Source organism: Nilaparvata lugens, chromosome 7, assembly GCF_014356525.2.
Source record: "Nilaparvata lugens isolate BPH chromosome 7, ASM1435652v1, whole genome shotgun sequence".
NCBI lineage: Eukaryota > Metazoa > Arthropoda > Insecta > Hemiptera > Delphacidae > Nilaparvata > Nilaparvata lugens.
Window position 1 is genome coordinate 54,441,614 of NC_052510.1, and position 17,120 is coordinate 54,458,733.

Sequence of the window (17,120 nt, forward strand, 5' to 3'; positions counted from 1 at the left end):
TGATTGCAACTTTTTATTCAAACAATAACTTTGAGCATGCGGGCTTTGCTGAGGAAGTCAGCCATGGACACATAGCAGCCGCCGAGGACACGGCTGCCTTGATAGCTTGCCCGCCCGTGCATGACCCGCCAATTGTTGATGAAGACGGCCGTGCCCGGTTGCAGTCTCAGCCACCACTCTCCCTCTCCTCGGCCAATGCATCCAGCCAGGCAGCGCAGTGCACTGTAGAACAGGCCTTGCTGTTCGGCTGGCAAGGCCACCATTCGAGGGCTCCTGTCGTACAGATTGTACCTGCAAATCGAATCAATTCACTTCAACTTAGTACAAAATGCACTACACCTACAAATCATCCTATTATAGTGAGGTCCACGATATAATGGCAGTGTTTGATTAGCAATGGTATTGCTATCATTCAACAAAGCTGATAGCGCTATCTCTTTCTCGCTTGGCTCTGTTGCCACATCGTCTTTTAAATATGTAGAATTCATAATTAATTACACAAAATATTTCATCTTAATTATTTATTTATTGGATAGAGTAAACAATACAGTAGTCAGAAAATAAAAACAGGCTATTGCTCAAAACTTCTTCAATTTCCTAATTTTGTCTTAAATTGTCCAAATATTATGTAGGTTATGTCCATTTCAATTTATACACTAAATCATCTATCTGAATATACAAATCAGAAAAAAATAAGCAATTTTAAATTGAGATAAATTAATAATAAAACTATTATTTTATTATGAAAATTCATTATGGAATTATTGAAAAATATAATTTCTTGCTTGATAAATAGTTGGCTATTTGTATATCTAGAGTGGGAAGTACTGTTTTTTCTCCCTGAGGGAAAAGTTTGGAGCCTGAGGCGAAGCCGAGGGAAACTATTTTCCTGAGGGAGAAAAAACATTTTTCACTCGTGATATACACAACATTTTTCCTCCACCTACATTTTTATAAAAACTGCAAATAAAATAATTTTTAAAAACGTACGTGACCAAACAATGTGTTTAGTAGTATAAAAAGGCCGGTTCTGGGGCACAAGTGCCCTAGAACCGGCCTTTATCTCAAGGTCATCCAGGTCAACCACCCTAACCTCTAGGTCATCCAGGTCAACCACCCTAACCTCAAGGTCATCCAGGTCAACCACCCTAACCTCAAGGTCATCCAGATCAACCACCCTAACCTCAAGGTCATCTAGGTCAACCACACCCACCACAAGGTCATCTAGGTCAACCACCCCAAACTCAAGGTCATCTAGGTCAACCACACCTACCTCAAGGTCATCAAGGTCAACCAACCTAACCTCAAGGTCATCCAGGTCAACCACCTTAACCTCAAGGTCATCCAGGTCAACCACCCTAACCTCAAGGTCAAAAAAAAAATTAAAAAAAAATTTAAAAAAAAAAATTGAAAAAAAAAAATTAAAAAAAAAATAAAATTAAAAACACATAAAATTGGGAAAAAAAGGGAAAAAGGAAAAAAAAATTCCCTCCAGATCCTGAACTGGGGTATAAAAGGAGTTGTTCTACAAGGAGTGGGACATTGTGTCTTTGACAGTCGTGTCCCAATAGGTATGTGTGTACCACCAGTACATGTGTGTGTGTGTGATTTTAGTATATCGGTTTTGGATTACTTCCATCTTTATCAACATCAAGAGTAAGTACCAGTGCATTTTATAGTTCTATATATATATTTATATTATATTCATGATTCAACAATTAAGTCCAAAAGAGTAGAATTTTGAAGTAGATGGTTTGAGACTGACAATTAAATTCTAAAATGACAAGTTTAATTATGAATTAGGTTCCAATACATAGAGTAAATGATATAGTCAAAAATGACTATTATAATTATGAATTAGGTTCCAATACATACAAGTTAAGAGTTTAATTGTGAATTAGGTTCTTTGAGTTGGTGGTTGTAATCCATCCTAACCTAAAAAACGTATAATCACAAAGTAGATCCTAGACCTCCATTCACATGGTTGTAATTCATCCTAACCTAAAAACCGTATAATCACAAAGTAGATCCTAGACCCCCATTCACACTCCCCCATCCCCACCCATCCCCATAAGTAGATCCTAGACCTCCATTCACATGGTTGTAATTCATCCTAACCTAAAAACCGTATAATCACAAAGTAGATCCTAGACTCCCATTCACATCCCCCCATCACCACCCCACCCCACCATATAGCTCCGGACCATCATCCCTAGAACATAAACACCTATGAACCTCCATCCCCGACCCACGATCCTAGATACTGATTCACCACCTTCATCCTCCACATCCGTTGATTTATATATAGAGTTGAATACTGCATACCATACTAATACAATATTGTTTTGCATTGTTCCAGATGAGCAAAGCTGTACAATGTCAGCAAACAGCAAACTCTGTGGACGAGTTTGTTGTCCTGGAGGAGGCATTCAAATCCTGACTCACGACTCTATACTACAATAATGCATACATGATGAGCCTGCCAAAGATTTCCACACCTTTCTAAGCAGTCTGAAGGATAAAATTGTTCACATCATCAGTCAACAACTGCAGACACATGGAGCAATGAAGTTTAATCTAGTATTGGAGGCAACATATTTCCGCAGCACCCTTGATAAGACCTTCTTCGATCAAGAAGAGTTCCAGAATGTTGCCTTCAAAACTCCAAACTACAGCATCTTCAGTATCATCAATCTTCCAGACATCATCAACCAAGTGTGCATGACCCTACTGGATGAGGAGTCAAAATTTGAAGGAAATTCCAGTGGATGGAGTCTGCTTATCATCGATGGATTGCTTATCAGGATTAGCAAATATATTCCACTGCGTGGATCATCCTACATCAGTCTTCCACCTTTTCTATCAGCACGAAAGGCAATCATCAATCCTATAAACAAGGACCAGCAATGTTTCAAATGGGCTATCCTCGCCAAACATGTACAAGGCAGTAATCCTGAACGAGTCAACAACCGATACCATCAATTGGAAGAGAGATACAACTTTTCAGGCATTGGATTTCCCACTACCATCAGTCAAATCGATATATTTGAGAAAGATAATCCGGAGGTATCAGTTAATATTTATGGTGTGGATGAGAAGAACATTATATTTCCAAGAAGAGTTGGAAATGCAATGAAGGCAGATCACTTTGATCTTCTCCTCCTCTGTGAGAGTGGGGATGATGATGAAAACAACACCCTTGAGGATGATAATGAATATAAATCAAATAGCCACTACTGCTATATTAAAAATTTTGAAAGACTTGTGGGATCCCAACTCACAAAACATCAGCATAAAATTATCATCTGCAGACGATGTTTCACCCATTACACCCAGAACAGAGATGGAGAACGCAGGATGGCTGAGCATGAGGAGTATTGTGCTAGCAATAATACAGCAAGAATCATCATGCCACAGGTTGGAAAAGATGGTAAACCTCCAATCTTGAAGTTTGAGAAACATGTGCAAAAGTATAGAGTACCTGTTGTAGCATACACTGATTTTGAGTGCATCCTGGAGAAACCTGATGAAGACAATGAACAATGGATTGGCGAAGCTACCAAAGTTATCCAGTATCATCGGGCAATGAGTTACTGCTTATACTTTGTGCGGGACCCATATTTGGAAGATTCCTGGCTGACAATCACTAACCTAATCCCTCATGAGCCAATTGTCTACAGGGGCCCTGATGCCGCCGAACATTTCATGAAGACCCTCACCATGTATGCAAAAGATTTAGATGAGGCAATTGACTGCAGGAATATCAAATTGCTCCCACTAACCAAAAGAGAGAAAGAACGACATAATGCAGCTGATTTCTGTGAGGCCTGCAATGAACGGTTCAATAAAGATAAGGTGTATGACCATTGTCATATAACTGGTATCTACCAGAATGCATTATGCCGGAAATGCAACCTGCAGCGAGAGCGACAATCATTCATACCAGTGTTTCTCCACAACTCTTCAAACTATGATACACACCTCATTATTCCAGAGCTGGGTAGAGATAAGGATCGGCTGTCTGTCATTCCAAACTCATCGGAAAAGTATATATCATTCACCAAACAAATATCTCCAAAAATGCACCTTTGATTCATCGATACATTTAGGTTTACACCTGATAGTTTAGACAATCTGGTCACCAACCTAGTCAAATCAGCATCGAATCAGGAAGACTTGTCCAAAGTGCTACCACATACTGCCAAAGTGTTTGGAAACAAATTGAGCCTTGTCTCAAGGAAAGGAGTGTTTCCATACGACTACTGCGATTCATGGCAGAGACTCGAAGAAACATTGCTACCACCCAAAGAGGCATTTTTCAGCAAGCTGGTTGATAGGAGTGTTAGCAGTGATGATTATGAACATGCTCAAACTGTGTGGAACCAATTCAGTTGTAGAACTCTGGGAGAATACAGCGACCTATACTTGAAAACAGATGTTCTCCTGTTGGCTGATGTCTTTGAGAGCTTCCGCGATGTATGCATGAAGACTTATGATTTGGATTGTGCTCACTACTTTACATCTCCAGGCTTTTCCTTCGATGTCATGCTGAAATATACTAAAGTCAAGCTTGAGCTCCTTACTGACTATGACATGTACATGTTTATCGAGCGAGGTATCAGAGGAGGAATAACAAATTGTATACACCGTCATGCTGTAGCCAACAATGCCTACACAGGAGCGCCTATTGACCCCGAGAAGCCTACATCATATCTCCTGTACACAGATGCGAACAACCTGTATGACTGGGCAATGTGCCAACCACTTCCATGCCGGAAATTCCAGTGGATGGAGAAAGATGAGTTGGAGGGGGTGAGCAGAGGTATTGAGGGTGTTGGAGATGTTCAAAAGATTGGCTACATCTTGGAGGTGGACATTGAGTACCCTTCTGAATTGCATGATGAGCATAACGACTTCCCATTCCTGGCAGAGAACAAAAAAACTCTTAAATCCAATCATGTACGACTCATGACAGCTCTAAGCAACCGCGAACGATATGTATGTCATTACTGCACCCTCAAGCAAGCAGTACAGCATGGATTGAAAATCACTAAAGTTCATCGAGGTGTGCGGTTTGAGCAGGAGGACTTCCTAGCACCCTACATCATGCTGAACACCAGACTTCGACAGCAGTCGAAGAATAAGTTTGAAAAGAACTTTTTCAAACTTATGAACAACGCTGTATTTGGTAAGACAATGGAGAATGTGCGAAAAAGGATGAGTATGGAGCTAGTGAATGACGAGAATCGATTGAAGAAACTGATTGCTCAACCAGTGTACAAGGACCGCATCATCTTTGGCGAGAATATCTGTGCTGTTACGCTGCATAAAGAGAAAGTGGAGCTGAACAAACCTATCTACATTGGTTTGACAGTGTTGGACATCAGCAAAACCCTTATGTACCAGTTCCACTATGATGTGATGAAACCTACGTACAAAGAGAACCTACAACTGCTTTATCAGGATACTGACAGCTTATTCTACATCGTGAAAACTGAGAACCTATACAACGACATCATCAACAACCAACAACTGAAAGATACCTTTGACACCTCAGAGTACCCTCCAGACCACCCATGCTATTCAGATGCAAACAAAATGGTGCTTGGTAAGTTTAAAGATGAATATGCTGGCCGAGCGCCACTTGAGTATGTAGGCTTACGATCGAAGCTATATGCCTGTAGGTGTTACAATAGTGATCCAAATCAGCTGACAAGTGGATTGATAAAGAAAGCTAAAGAAGTGAGGAGACCAATACTTGGGCGAGAACTCTCAAAATGCATCCAGATGCTGAACGTTACATAGGCTTCCAAGACTATCTAGATTGTCTATATGGTGATGAGGATATCTATAGAGAACAAGTGATGTTTGGTACTAGGAAACATCAGATCATGACCCAAGTCATGAGAAAGAAGGCATTGAGCAAAGCTGATGAGAAGAGGTATATTCTAGATGATGGAATTACAACTCTTGCACATGGACATTACAAGATCCCCACTCTAGCACACATTGATGAGGAGGATGAGGATGAGGAGGAGGAGGAGGATGAGGAGGAAGAGATGATTGACTCTCAAGAAATTCCCAAGGTTCAGGCAGCTAGCAGTACTACAACAGCTAAACGGCTACATTCCTCATCACATGATGAGCTCATTGATAAAGTCAATGAGTCAGGAAGCAGTATTATCCCTGCTAAACGATCACGTCCCTTATCAAATGATGAGCTTGCTGATATGATCAATGACTATAAAATAGATGGTGATGCATCTCAGTATAGCATACTGAGAAAATTGCTTGAAAAGTGACGTCATACCTCATGCCAGGAAGTGTCAACAAATCCACTATGCATACAATCTGTGCACATGTCTTCACCATACATTCGCATCACAAGACTTTTTGGAAGCGGTCATCATCAGTTGAGGTCTGTGCACCATGCTGTAAAGACGCCGCCCATCACCCCACCACCGCCGCCAGTCAGCCCACCATCGTCACCAGTCGCCCCACCATCACCACCAGTCAGCCCACCATCGTCACCAGTCGCCCCACCACCGCCGCCAGCCATCCAACCACCGCCGCCAGTCGCTCCACCACCGCCGCCAGTCGCCTCACCACCACCGCCAGTCGCCCTCCACCGCCGCCAGTCGTCCCACCATCGCCACCAGTCGTCCCACGATCGCCAAGAGTCGCCCCACTATCGCCGCCAGTCGCCCCACTATCGCCACCAGTCGCCCCACCACCACCGCCAGTCGCCCTCCACCGCCGCCAGTCAGCCCACCACCACCACCAATCATCCCACCGGCCGAGGCCAAGACGGCTTCAACTTTGTAGTAGCCCTCATCACACCAATCAGTTAATATTGAATGTATAACCATTGTAATATGATAATAAAGAAATAAACCCTCATTGACTGATCCACTGTCTAAAACTACTCTCATGTAATGATGTAAACATGTATGAAATAAACCTCATTTTATATGTTAACCATTGATTGAGAGTTTCATTAATTCATATAGGTAGAAAATCACCTTACTTTACTTTAGGCGACCCCACTCCAACTCCCTCTGTCACATGACCAATGGCCACCAGCATTAAGGACTCTAGCTCAAGATGGTCATGCAGGACCAATCACTCTACATGGTCATGGAGACCTATCACTCCAGATCAATATGTCCATGGTAGACCTACTAGATCAAGATGTCCATGAAGACTCTAGATCAACATGGCCATGCTGCTCTAAAGATCAAAATGGTATTGAAGATAGATATTTTCAACGACTCCCACTCCATGTTCAGACATGACATATTTTCAATGACCCTCACTCCTCCTGTCACATGTCTGTATGGTATAATTGAGTCGTCCACTCAGTGGTCAGTCAGTCAGTTCAATTACTGTTCAGTTACTGATCAGTCACTGTTCAACTGTTCAATTACTGTTCAGTCACTGTTCAGTTACTGATCAGTCACTGTTCAGTCACTGTTCAGTTACTGTTCAGTCACTGATCATCACTGTTCAGTTACTGATCAGTCACTGTTCAGTTACTGATCAGTCATTGTTCAGTCACTGTTCAGTCACTGTTCAGTCACTGTTCAGTCACTGTTCAGTCACTGAACAGTCACTGATCAGTCTGATCAGTAACTGATCAGTTATTGATCAGTCACTGTTCAGTCACTGTTCACTTACAGCAAGCTGCAATGAGCTTGGACATGGTTGTTAGAGTATACATAGTATAGGAGTTAGAAGAAGGCTAGAATTGCTCATTATTGCAATCAAACAGGTATATTGTAGGAACAATAGTTAAGAGTACAAGGCACATCCTGCACTATCAACTCCTATAGTAAATTTCTCTTGGAAACATTTATGGATAGTCATATAGTGCTAACAAAGTAAAGTATTAGTGAGTTATGATATTATATGATGTTATGAATTGAAATTTATAAATTTATTAGAATAAATGGTTTTGTTTCAATTCAGAACTGGGATGAATCTGAATTTCGGGTTCATGATCTGGCAATTTCTATCAGAATCGATGAATGGGAGAATATAAAAAAGGTACTTGGTAACTTCTATTCCATTTTAATAATTTCAGAAGCCGTACAGAGAACAGTGAGTATATTAAGTTAATATTGGATTATTCAATTTCATTTAAGTATAAGGCCGACGATTTTCATTCAAGAATGGAGCTGATATGACAGACAATTCCACTTTAGTCAATATCTTTCAAGTTATATTACAACTTGAATTTCTACTTTTCTCATTCTATCACCCCAGCATCAAATTAATGCAATCGGTAGTTATTATAATGAAATCATATAGAGCTCTAATTTTATACAAAATTGGCATTTCCAATAATGTTTTACTATGTATGGATCTCTCAATTAAGCTTTTCGCATTCAATGCGTGAGTTGTAACAGTAATGTAGCAGTAGATTGCTGTTAGCGAAGTGTAGAACTAGATAATTTGCACCGCATATCCTGTTTCAATTTTGATAAGAGTGAAAGGAATAAACACTTCATAATAGAACAAATTCATACCTGGACTAAGAATAGAGTTCGCGGGAAATGATTCACACCACATATATCCTGCTTTTATTTTTATTAGAGTGGAAGGTATAGAGGAAACATTGTTTTGTGTGAATGAGATAATAGGATGTTTTTCCTAATCATTGAATGGAAAGGATATGTGGTCAAGAAGTGGAGCAATTTTTAGAACAAGAAACCATAAACAGCTTTACTCGCAAACTTATTATTTATATACTTTTCTCATTGGAAATATACATATTGTCTCCTAACGATAAAGTCGGCTTATCCATAAGGAAATATCCTACACAATCCCGTTTTTTCATAGAAGGATGCTTCCTATTGTATTTACTATACCTTAAATGTCTAAGAGTGCTTACTCTAGAAGTTGAAGGGTGTATGGAATAAGATGTACAACATATTTCTCTTGAAATAACACACTCTCTCTTTTATTGATACATAACATAATATATATAAACTGAGCATTCATATGAATAATACGATTATTTACATTACAATTCAATAGATTCAGTCCAATATATCGAGAACTATCCAGTGATATAATTCACCCAATCTATCACTTATTTCACAGAATCCTCTGCTGAATGAGAATTTCAAGATGGCTGCTCCCTCGCATAGGTCGGTATAGCTTGACACTTCGGCATCATGAAAGATGGATTTTAGTGTCTCAAGAAAGTTTTGAGCTGTTCCAAACGGTTCTGGTAGGTCCTTATCTCCAAACTTCAGAAATGGTTGTACAATCCATTGGTTGCTGGTTACTAGTAGACAGTCTCCACACTCACACATATCTGCTCGCTCCACTGCAGGCAGATGTTGGCAGTGGTAGTGGTAACAGCAGGAGTACTAGCTGGAGTAGTAGCTGGAGTTCTAGTTGCAGCTGATGCTAGTTCTTCACAGCACTGTGCACAGACCTCAACTGATGATGTGGTGGTGAGGTGGTGGGCTGACTGGCGGCGGTGGAGGGCGACTGGCGGTGGTGGTGAGGCGACTGGCGGCGGTGGTGGAGCGACTGGTGGCGGTGGTTGGATGGCTGGCGGCGGTGGTGGGGCGACTGGTGACGATGGTGGGCTGACTGGTGGTGATGGTGGGGCGACTGGTGACGATGGTGGGCTGACTGGCGGCGGTGGTGGGGTGATGGGCGGCGTCTTTACAGCATCGTGCACAGACCTCAACTGATGATGACCGCTTCCAAAAAGTCTTGTGATGCGAATGTATGGTGAAGACATGTGCACAGATTGTATGCATAGTGGATTTGTTGACACTTCCTGGCAAAAGGTATGACGTCACTTTTCAAGCAATTTTCTCAGTATGCTATACTGAGATGCATCACCATCTATTTGATAGTCATTGATCATATCAGCAAGCTCATCATTTGATAAGGGACGTGATCGTTTAGCAGGGATAATACTGCTTCCTGACTCATTGACTTTATCAATGAGCTCATCATGTGATGAGGAATGTAGCCGTTTAGCTGTTGTAGTACTGCTAGCTGCCTGAACCTTGGGAATTTCTTGAGAGTCAATCATCTCTTCCTCCTCATCCTGCATTATGTCGTTCTTTCTCTCTTTTGGTTAGTGGGAGCAATTTGATATTCCTGCAGTCAATTGCCTCATCTAAATCTTTTGCATACATGGTGAGGGTCTTCATGAAATGTTCGGCGGCATCAGGGCCCCTGTAGACAATCGGCTCATGAGGGATTAGGTTAGTGATTGTCAGCCAGGAATCTTCCAAATATGGGTCCCGCACAAAGTATAAGCAGTAACTCATTGCCCGATGATACTGGATAACTTTGGTAGCTTCGCCAATCCATTGTTCATTGTCTTCATCAGGTTTCTCCAGGATGCACTCAAAATCAGTGTATGCTACAACAGGTACTCTATACTTTTGCACATGTTTCTCAAACTTCAAGGTTGGAGGTTTACCATCTTTTCCAACCTGTGGCATGATGATTCTTGCTGTATTATTGCTAGCACAATACTCCTCATGCTCAGCCATCCTGCGTTCTCCATCTCTGTTCTGGGTGTAATGGGTGAAACATCGTCTGCAGATGATAATTTTATGCTGATGTTTTGTGAGTTGGGATCCCACAAGTCTTTCAAAATTTTTAATATAGCAGTAGTGGCTATTTGATTTATATTCATTATCATCCTCAAGGGTGTTGTTTTCATCATCATCCCTACTCTCACAGAGGAGGAGAAGATCAAAGTGATCTGCCTTCATTGCATTTCCAACTCTTCTTGGAAATATAACGTTCTTCTCATCCACACCATAAATATTAACTGATACCTCCGGATTATCTTTCTCAAATATATCGATTTGACTGATGGTAGTGGGAAATCCAATGCCTGAAAAGTTGTATCTCTCTTCCAATTGATGGTATCGGTTGTTGACTCGTTCAGGATTACTGCCTTGTACATGTTTGGCGAGGATAGCCCATTTGAAACATTGCTGGTCCTTGTTTATAGGATTGATGATTGCCTTTCGTGCTGATAGAAAAGGTGGAAGACTAATGTAGGATGATCCACGCAGTGGAATATATTTGCTAATCCTGATAAGCAATCCATCGATGATAAGCAGACTCCATCCACTGGAATTTCCTTCAAATTTCGACTCCTCATCCAGTAGGGTCATGCACGCTTGGTTGATGATGTCTGGAAGATTGATGATACTGAAGATGCTGTAGTTTGGAGTTTTGAAGGCAACATTCTGGAACTCTTCTTGATCGAAGAAGGTCTTATCAAGGGTGCTGCGGAAATATGTTGCCTCCAATACTAGATTGAACTTCATTGCTCCATGTGTCTGCAGTTGTTGACTGATGATGTGAACAATTTTATCCTTCAGACTGCTTAGAAAGGTGTGGAAATCTTTGGCAGGCTCATCCTTGTATGCATTATTGTAGTATAGAGTCGTGAGTCAGGATTTGAATGCCTCCTCCAGGACAACAAACTCGTCCACAGAGTTTGCTGTTTGCTGACATCGTACAGCTTTGCTCATCTGGAACAATGCAAAACAATATTGTATTAGTATGGTATGCAGTATTCAACTCTATATATAAATCAACGGATGTGGAGGATGAAGGTGGTGAATCAGTATCTAGGATCGTGGGTCGGGGATGGAGGTTCATAGGTGTTTATGTTCTAGGGATGATGGTCCGGAGCTATATGGTGGGGTGGGGTGGTGATGGGGGGATGTGAATGGGAGTCTAGGATCTACTTTGTGATTATACGGTTTTTAGGTTAGGATGAATTACAACCATGTGAATGGAGGTTTAGGATCTACTTATGGGGATGGGTGGGGATGGGGGAGTGTGAATGGGGGTCTAGGATCTACTTTGTGATTATACGGTTTTTAGGTTAGGATGAATTACAACCATGTGAATGGAGGTCTAGGATCTACTTTGTGATTATACGTTTTTTAGGTTAGGATGGATTACAACCACCAACTCAAAGAACCTAATTCACAATTAAACTCTTAACTTGTATGTATTGGAACCTAATTCATAATTATAATAGTCATTTTTGACTATATCATTTACTCTATGTATTGGAACCTAATTCATAATTAAACTTGTCATTTTAGAATTTAATTGTCAGTCTCAAACCATCTACTTCAAAATTCTACTCTTTTCGACTTAATTGTTGAATCATGAATATAATATAAATATATATATAGAACTATAAAATGCACTGGTACTTACTCTTGATGTTGATAAAGATGGAAGTAATCCAAAACCGATATACTAAAATCACACACACACACGTACTGGTGGTACACACATACGTATTGGGACACGACTGTCAAAGACACAATGTCCCACTCCTTGTAGAACAACTCCTTTTATACCCCAGTTCAGGATCTGGAGGGAATTTTTTTCCCCTTTTTCCCTTTTTTTCCCAATTTTATGTGTTTTTAATTTTTTTTTTTTTCAATTTTTTTAATTTTTTTTAATTTTTTTTTTTTCAATTTTTTTTTTTAATTTTTTTTTTTAATTTTTTTTTTAATTTTTTTTTTTAATTTTTTTTTATTTTATTTTTTTTTAACTTTTTTTTTTTGACCTTGAGGTTAGGGTGGTTGACCTGGATGACCTTGAGGTTAAGTTGGTTGACCTGGATGACCTTGAGGTTAGGGTGGTTGACCTTGATGACCTTGAGGTAGGTGTGGTTGACCTAGATGACCTTGAGGTTGGGGTGGTTGACCTAGATGACCTTGTGGTGGGTGTGGTTGACCTAGATGACCTTGAGTTAGGGTGGTTGACCTGGATGACCTTGAGGTTAGGGTGGTTGACCTGGATGACCTTGAGGTTAGGGTGGTTGACCTGGATGACCTTGAGGTTAGGGTGGTTGACCTGGATGACCTTGAGGTTAGGGTGGTTGACCTGGATGACCTTGAGATAAAGGCCGGTTCTGGGGCACTTGTGTCCCAGAACCGGCCTTTTTATACTACTGTGTTCCAACATAATCTAAAAAGTAAATAGTTGGGCATTTATTAAAAGGCATAATCTAAAAAGTAAATAGGCTTGTAATCACAGTTCTCCGCCGACAGCGCTATGCGCTATCAGCTGTCGGCAAAAGTTGTAACAACAATGGCCGCCACAACTACAACTATGATGAAGTTCCCGTTTCAAATTTGATTAGTTAATGAGGAATATTCGTTGGCTGATATTTTGAATAACATGGAATAAAAAAATGTATACATTTTTTTACTATAGTGATATGAAGTTTGTAATAATTTTAGCATACAAACATAAATTTCATAAATATTGATCAAATGTCTGGTTGAGGTATTGAATTTAGTTGGTTTAATGACTACTGTATATGCTTCCTCATCTGAGCTTAGACCTTCTAACCTATTTCAAATTTAAATAACATTTTTAAAATAGAGATGCTTCCCATGTTATTTAAATGGAGTTACTTTTACGCTCTAGGGAGTTTTCCTGTTTTTTATTACCAAGAGCGAAAAAGTGACACTTAAGTATTATGTTCCAGGGAGTAAAGTGAGCACTTTAGCACTTTAGACAGGAGGTGGAGGAAAATATAACGTTTAGATAAAATACGTTTGAATATTTCCCCTATTTCAAAAGAAAGTCAACAAGTATTTATTGTTGTAAAGTATTTGTTAAAACACAAAAAGTAAAGGCACAGTATGGAAACTTGGCTATTACCCTGGCGCAAAAATCCGCCATCTTGTTAGGAAGCTCCGCATTGTAATAGTATTGATGGGAGGTTCGGATCACTTTAATGATCCGGATCAATTGATCTCGTTCACTGCCATGAGCCAATCAAAAGACCAGGATTGGAACTTCCTAAGGTCACGTGACGTGTCCAGTATTTGCGCCATGTAAAAAGCATTGGTTGGCTAGTACCCTGGCGCAAAAATCCGCCATCTTGTTAGGAAGCTCCGCATTGTAATAGTATTGATGGGAGGTTCGGATCACTTTAATGATCCGGATCAATTGATCTCGTTCACTGCCATGAGCCAATCAGAAGACCAGGATTGGAGCTTCCTGAAGGTCACGTGACGTGTCTAGTATTTGCGCCATGTAAAAAGCATTGGTTGGATAGGCGTTTAAATGACAGTTTCCATTCTGTACCTATTCTGTGGTAAAGGTTAATCAGAGTATATGGAAAAAAGTCGGTTGAATTAGAGTTTACCTTATTTGGTTCAGCCTATTGTTTGGAGAATACTTCAATATGGAGTCAACATTTGTAATGAATCTTGTATCGTCAGAGTAATAACTTTCCACTTTGACATTTCTCAGGCATTGTACGTAATCTGGATTGACTTTCTCAACATCAGCCACAGCGCGAAAGCCGTCCACCAGTAAGGTCTTGCCACCTTCTCCATCGAATTTCATTACATGGAAAATCTGAAGTCTGAAAATAAAAATGGAACAGTCGACGTTGAACGATATTATAAGCGTACAGATGACAAAATTCAAAACAGTCAAGAGTATCGATTGAAAACTTTAAAATCTTCAATTTACAAAGTTGAGACTGCAGTAGCAGTCAGCCAGATTGAATTGATGTTAATTCAATCGTCATATAAATGTAAAAACAATCATATCATGCATTCCTTGTCTTTTTTGGGCTAATTTCGAATATAAATATGAGTAGATTTTTTAAATTATTTCGTCACATGTTTCGGCTACTAATGCCATTATCAAGTCTTGATGAGGCATTGTCAATTTGATTCAGTTCTCACCCAGCAGCATCATTGAAGAAGGTGTTTTGTCCGTGTGGACTCCAATGAAGATTTTTGTACTTGAGAGAATTTTCAAGTCTTGATAATGGCATTACTAGCCGTAGAAAGTTTTTACAAAAAAAAAACACTATCAAAATACAAATTTCTAATAAAAATACAAAAAAAATGCTTCATGGTGTGGTGTGCTGAAAAGAAAGGAGGAAAAATACCTAGCCAACTATGGTTTCCCATGTTTCTCTGGTAGAGAGGGTATAAAAGTAAGGAATGAAGGGTGAAGAGGAGTGAAAAAGGGCAGAATGGGAGAGGAAGATAGGAGAAAGAGAGAAAAAAATATGAGCAAATTTTGTAAGCTAGTCCACTTCTAAAAAATAAATAGCTAAAGAAATGGCATTGCATTCAATAGTCTGAGCAAAAATCTTGAGCCTCATACTTCCACATGGAAGAAAAAGTTACTGTAGGTCCAGCTTTTTTGAATCTAGTTTAGTTTTTCAACTAATCTTTTTGTAAGAAAGATGTCCGGAATAACGTTAGTTTATATCAGTACTTATATACATTAACTGTATTCTATTTTATTTTATACTAGCTTACCCGGCGAACTTCGTACCGCCAAAAAGTCAATGTATCTCATGTCACACATGACTTTTGGTGAATCATGAAATTTATCTGACAGTCAATATTCTTATTTACATTTCAATACGGACTTCCTATGTGCTTAACATTCCCGTTTTAATACCAGTAAACAATTTTATCTCATAGTGACGTGTTTATTACAGCTGGTAAGTTCATATGCTAAATCATATTATCACAACATGATCTTGAATCATGATGATCTTCCCGTTCTACGTTAGGCGCTCGGCCGACAATTTCGAAAGCATAGGTCTGTAAAATGGATTAATATATAATTATTATTAGCCCCCCTATTAAAATTTCTGGTCAGAAACCATCCCTAATATTCACACAACATATTCTCAAAGTTTCATGCCGTTCTGTCGAGTAGTTTTTGAGTCTACAGGGAACAAACAAACACACAGACAGACATTCATTTTTATATATAGAGATTGAAGTATTTTATTTTCGCTTTAATTATAGAAGAAACCAATTTCATAAAATAATATTTAGAGATGGAATGATTCAATCGTACAGTACTCACCCAGCAGCATCATTGAAGTAGGTGTTATCGGTGTGGGCTCCAATGAACTCATTAGTATAAGCTGTGTCTAGAAATGTCAAATACTTTTCTACTGTCCACATATCTCCAAAGAAAGTCCTCTGAACCGGAAACATGCTCGTCACTACTTTTTCAGTGGCCTCAATGGTTGGTTCCAACTAGAAAAAAATAGAAAAATTGATCATAAATAGGTCTACTATGAACAACTTTGCAAGAGGATCAAATTCAACTTACTATAGGAGTTCCATGTATTGAGATTGAAACTCACAATTTACGATAGGATGTTTCATTGGGAAATAGATCGTGTTGCCGAAGACAATGATTAGAATACAATGTTGAATTTGATGAGTTTTGATTTTATAGCATGATCTTACATTTATATCTGAATCCAAACTCGATAACAAGAGTACTAACCAGATCAAAGAAAAGATTATTCACGTCACCCAAGTGAATAGTGTTTGTTGAAATTATTAACATAATAAACTAAGTTCATTCAAATACAGTCAAGTTTCAAGGATATAAGTAACATAATTTATCCATTGTGTATTCATATAATTATTGAAATTGTTGAGAAATAAGCAATAAACTGATATAGAAATGTTATTTTTATAATTTCATTTTTTTAGAAAGTTACCAACAAATTTAAATAAATGGTCTTGAAAGGGTCCTGAATGGTCTTGAATCTTGGAAAAATATAATTATATTTTTTAATTTCGTTTTTCAGATAATTACCAAAAAAATTAAATAAATTGTTTGGAAGGGTCTAGAATGGTCTTGAATCTTGAAAAAATAGAAATGTTCTTTTTTCCTACAGTTACCTTGAAAAGTGACCATTCCTGCACTGATTACAGAACGCAAAGAATCACTTTTCCGCTCTAGTACGCAAAATATTACTTTGCGTACTCTCAATACTTTGCGTACTCTTAATACTTTGCGTATTATCTTGCAGCCATCCCAATCAGCTGTTGACATTGTTGGCGTGTATTTTGAATGCGAATTTGTTCTATCTATATTTTTTCTGATTTTCAAATAAATAAAAATGAGAACTCATTAAATTATACATTTTGAATATTATTAATTATTTCAAAAAATATTATTTCATTCATAAATTGATTGGTTGAAAAATTATTTAGAAATATTAGGATTTACTCAAAATTATTAACATTTTCAAATTAATTGGATTAATTTAATTTTTAATTTGAATAAATTAAGGATTA

At 38.9% G+C, this 17,120-nt stretch overlaps 1 protein-coding gene across 2 annotated transcripts in view; it reads right to left on the minus strand.

The window, feature by feature from the left end:
• The window catches only part of LOC111062665 (trimethyllysine dioxygenase, mitochondrial), a 23,720-nt gene continuing 6,600 nt past the window's right edge, over positions 1-17,120 (minus strand). For both annotated transcript variants that reach the window (XM_039433178.1, XM_039433179.1), the window contains exons 5-7: positions 15,886-16,061; positions 14,186-14,407; positions 1-291 (exon numbers count right to left, since the gene is read on the minus strand). In XM_039433178.1, coding sequence (XP_039289112.1) covers positions 18-291; positions 14,186-14,407; positions 15,886-16,061 — 672 coding nt within the window. In that variant the 3' untranslated portion in view covers positions 1-17. The remainder of the gene's footprint in view (positions 292-14,185; positions 14,408-15,885; positions 16,062-17,120) is intronic.